Raw genomic sequence first — 4,126 nt, 5'->3', positions numbered from 1 at the left:
ATACAGAGACAAATCAAACATTTGGAGGACATACAGAAGATATTCAGGGACGAAGCGGGACATTTTTAGGTAAGAGACACAAATTCTTTAGGACAAAGAGGCATGAGCATGTTCAGTGGACACATAGAGGATGTGAGGGACATCTGTAGGGTTTGTCCACATAATTAATGACTTTACACAAAAAACTGACATCAAAGCTGATTTTTAAGGACAGACACTAAATTATTAAAGACGAGACATAAGGACATTTTGAGTGACAGACGTCCTGTCTAGTACATGAGCTGAGTTGAAGACAGTCTGTGAGGACATGTGGAGGACGACAGTGAGACAGCAGGACGCTGCCGTCCTCAGGAGGACAGGATGAAGGTGTTGTTGGTCTGAAGGACATTATTTTTCCTCCCTGACAGTTTGGATGTGACGAGGACTGAGACAACGACATGAAGTCCCCGAGGTGGATCCGGCTCCCCATCCTGTCAGTCCTGGTCCTGGTCCTGATCCTGGTTCCGGCCCGCTCTGACAGGAACATGGTGTCAGAGGAGTATGTGGGCGCCACAGTGAACGCCACGGTGTTGGACGGACGAGGAAACACCGTCCACATGATGAGCAGCGACGAGGGGACGTATGGACAGAACTCCCCGAAGGTGGACACCAACGGTGTCGTCATCGCACCAGCACCGCATCACGGAGGTACTGACATCACAGCACACACCTGAGGACACACCTGGCAGTTGTAGTTTTGTAAGTGGAGCCTCTGTGCCGTTGTAATTTTTGGGTGGAGCAGATTTGTAGTTTTTCAGGGTTCAGGCTGCAGTCGTAGTGTTTCTCCTCACAGGTGTCAGATTACAGTCAGACATACAAGGACACTGCAGCTGCTGGAGTTTCGATCGCCTGCAGTTGTCTTGGAGCTCTTCCATCTGCTCACATCAGCATCTTATGAAAACACAAAAGCTTAACAGTTTCTCTCCATCAGCTAAAATAAATAGAATCAATTTATAATCCAAATCAATAACCTGTAATCTATAACCACATTTAAATCGCAGAAGTTGCTGCGCATCAGATTTGAAACTGAATTAGACGTCTTTGTTTCTGCTGCACTTTCAACATCAGCAGCATCCTCTCCAAACCAGCACACCAGGACACGCTCAGTAAAGGTCGACCAGGCTCTGCCCCCTGGACGGACATTTTCTCTCCAGCGGCCATGTTCCTCATCCGTCTTAATAAATATTTAGAAAATGCAGCTTTCTCCTCCACACCTGATCTGAATCAGCAGCATTGAGGATTTCTCGTAGAAGCTGGAATAATTTGACGTGGTGTCTCTGAGCTCACACTGATTCTGATGAGATGTCACATGTTTCCCACAGTTGTCATCATTCTCATATGAAGTTTTTTATGCGTTCCTTGCACACTTGCTATTCACATTCTTCTAATTGCCACTTTTGCTTTTTGGACGTGATACAACAACAAAAACATTCTTCATTCAGCAGGAAAATGTTCCATAGTTCTACCACATGTTCCTCAACTGACCGTTCTAGGAAAAACCTCAAGACACTCAATTCATCCACCCATCCATCATCTATACACCTTAATCCTCACTAGGGTTGCAGGGGGCTGGAGTCTATACCAGCCAACTCAGGATGACAGGTAACCAGTCTATCACAGGGCTACACTTAGAGACAGACAACCAAGCACACTCACATTCACACCTACGGACAATTTACAATCACCAATTAACCTCAGCATGTTTCTGGACTGTGGGAGGAAGCTGGAGAACCCAGAGAGAACCTTCTCTGCATAGGGAGAACGTGGAGACTCCACACAGAAAGATCCCGGGTGTCCTCACCGGGATCTTCTAGCTGCGAGGCGACAGTGATGGATTTTACCAGTTTTATCCAGCCTTGCTGTTTGCACATGTTTCTGCTGCTGCCTGTCTGATGTCATTTGCACACTTTGGTCGATTTTGGCGGTTTTAAATATGCTACAGAAACAGACCTGTTTCGATAAAGGACTTGCATGTGACAAAATGCATCATAGATCAGCTGTAGTACCTGGTTGTTCCACCAGGTGGAGCCTCTATCTGTCTAGTACTGTAGAGAGCAGACCAGGTGGTCACTCACACACAGAATGAAGCAGCAACATTTCATTCACCAGCTGAGAGTTTTACAAGAAAGATCACAAACTGCAGCGTTTCCCGACATCACAGTGGAAATAAACCAAGAATTCATCCCGGCCATCAATAATCAATACTGAATCAATGCTGGTAGCATGTGAAGACTGTGCAGTCGGCTCCTTTAACTTCACGTCAGATGAAAGCAGCTCAGCTGACTGAAACCTGAAGCTGCACTCAACGTCCTCACAAGGACACTGAGCTCTCGGCCAGATCACATGATCTTCCTCCGCAGCTGGAGGTCGTAGATGTTGAGATTTCAGAGGACGTTGGTCCTCAGCAGACTGTAAAACACTCTGATGTTATCAAATCTGAAAAGTCTCCTTCATTCAAATCATTTCTGAACCAAACAGCCGAACTGAAGTGATGAGTTCCTTTAAAACCAGGTGAGAATATTAGAAAACTGACACTTTGAATAAGAAAAAGCATTTTTAACTGAGACTAAAATCACCTGATGGTGTCAAAGTTTATTGGCAGTCACTGCGCAGTGGAAATAACTAGAAGTACTCGAGTACATATCTGGATTCCAGCTGCAGTTTGTAGCTGAGTGAGTATTTTGAAATAACTACAGCAAGTATTCGGTTTGCACAGAGATGCCAATCATCAAATACAGATATAAGTGATGAGCAGCTTCACCAAACAATGATCACATTATAAAGGAAATATGCTGTAACATGTTTTTCTGTAAAACAAAGAGCTATCCAGAGAAAACTGAGTCAAAGTGTTCAAGCAGCAGCAGCAGCAGGAGGCTGAGAGAAAACAGCTGCAAAAGAACTAAAGTCAGTGAAACAAAGAACATCAGGAAGGTTCAGAGAGCAGCAGCTGTCAGCAGATTGAACTGCAGAGAGAAAAGTGACTCGGCTCACTTTACTGTTAAAAGACTCTTAAAGGGCAGCGGCCACTTTGTTTCTACACAGCAGCGTCGCAGTTCAGACTGCAGCTAACATGAAGCAGGACTTCAGACTGAGGAGGTTCCTCTGATCTTCATCACTCTGTTTCAACAGCAGCTCCATGAAACGTTTTATCTCAGTCCATAGGATTGATCATTTTTAATGAGGTGTTAATAAAGAGCGGCAGAAAAACACTTTATTTGTCAACAGGTAATAATTTACTGTTTACACAACAATAAAAACAGGCGGTGACCCGGCAGTAACCATGGTAACACTGTCTCCTCAGTGGTGGACCGGCAGGGCTGCGACCCCAGCACTCGTTTCCTGGTTCCCCCCCGGAGCGTCCACTGGGTGGCGCTGCTGCAGAGAGGCAACTGCACCTTCAAAGAGAAGATCCTGAAGGCGGCCGCCTACAACGCCACGGCCGTCCTCATCTACAACAACTCCACTGACAAGACCGTCAAGATGGGACACGAAGGTCAGAGTCAGACGCATTAGTTTGATGTCTCACAGCAGCAGGGACGAGTTCAGGAAGATTTTATCAAACGTTCGTATTGATTTTGACAATAAATAAAGAGAACTGTGGTGTTGTCTCTGGTCCCGGTTCTGGTTGCAGGTACTGGTGACACGGTGGCAGTGATGATCACTGAGGCGTACGGTAAGGAGATCCTGGCTCACCTGGAGCAGAACCTGACGGTCCTGGTCTCTGTGGTGGTGGGTCAACGTGGTTCCACCAAAAACATCAACCGAGGCTCGCTGGTCTTCATCTCCATCTCCTTCATCGTCCTCATGATCATCTCGTCAGCCTGGCTCATCTTCTACTTCATCCAGAAGATCCGCTACACCAGCGCCCGCGACCGCAGCCAGGTAACGTGCTGACATGCAGGCTAACAGGCTAATGCTGCGTTCAGGTCAAGTGGCTGTGATTTCTGCAGCACATTTAAAGCAACAGCTGCTGTGCCACAGCGCCATCTTGCAGAAAAATAGGATTACATATTAATTAAAGTTTAAATATAGAGGTTGAGGCCCTGCAGTGTCCTTTTAAATGATAATTTAGCTGATAAGTTCAAAT

General features: G+C 46.0%; 1 protein-coding gene across 1 annotated transcript in view; it reads left to right on the top strand.

Moving 5' to 3' along the window:
• LOC103373825 (E3 ubiquitin-protein ligase RNF130-like) overlaps positions 1 to 4,126 on the top strand; it is a 5,505-nt gene continuing 1,379 nt past the window's right edge. Inside the window, exons 1-4 of the mRNA XM_008303832.1 lie at positions 1 to 69; positions 408 to 687; positions 3,341 to 3,532; positions 3,671 to 3,921. Of these exons, the coding sequence (XP_008302054.1) occupies positions 438 to 687; positions 3,341 to 3,532; positions 3,671 to 3,921 (693 nt within the window). The 5' untranslated portion in view covers positions 1 to 69; positions 408 to 437. The remainder of the gene's footprint in view (positions 70 to 407; positions 688 to 3,340; positions 3,533 to 3,670; positions 3,922 to 4,126) is intronic.

This window comes from Stegastes partitus, unplaced genomic scaffold (genome assembly GCF_000690725.1).
Source record: "Stegastes partitus isolate 25-593 unplaced genomic scaffold, Stegastes_partitus-1.0.2 Scaffold2077, whole genome shotgun sequence".
Classification (NCBI taxonomy): Eukaryota; Metazoa; Chordata; class Actinopteri; family Pomacentridae; genus Stegastes; species Stegastes partitus.
This window is presented reverse-complemented; position numbering and strand designations above follow the sequence as displayed.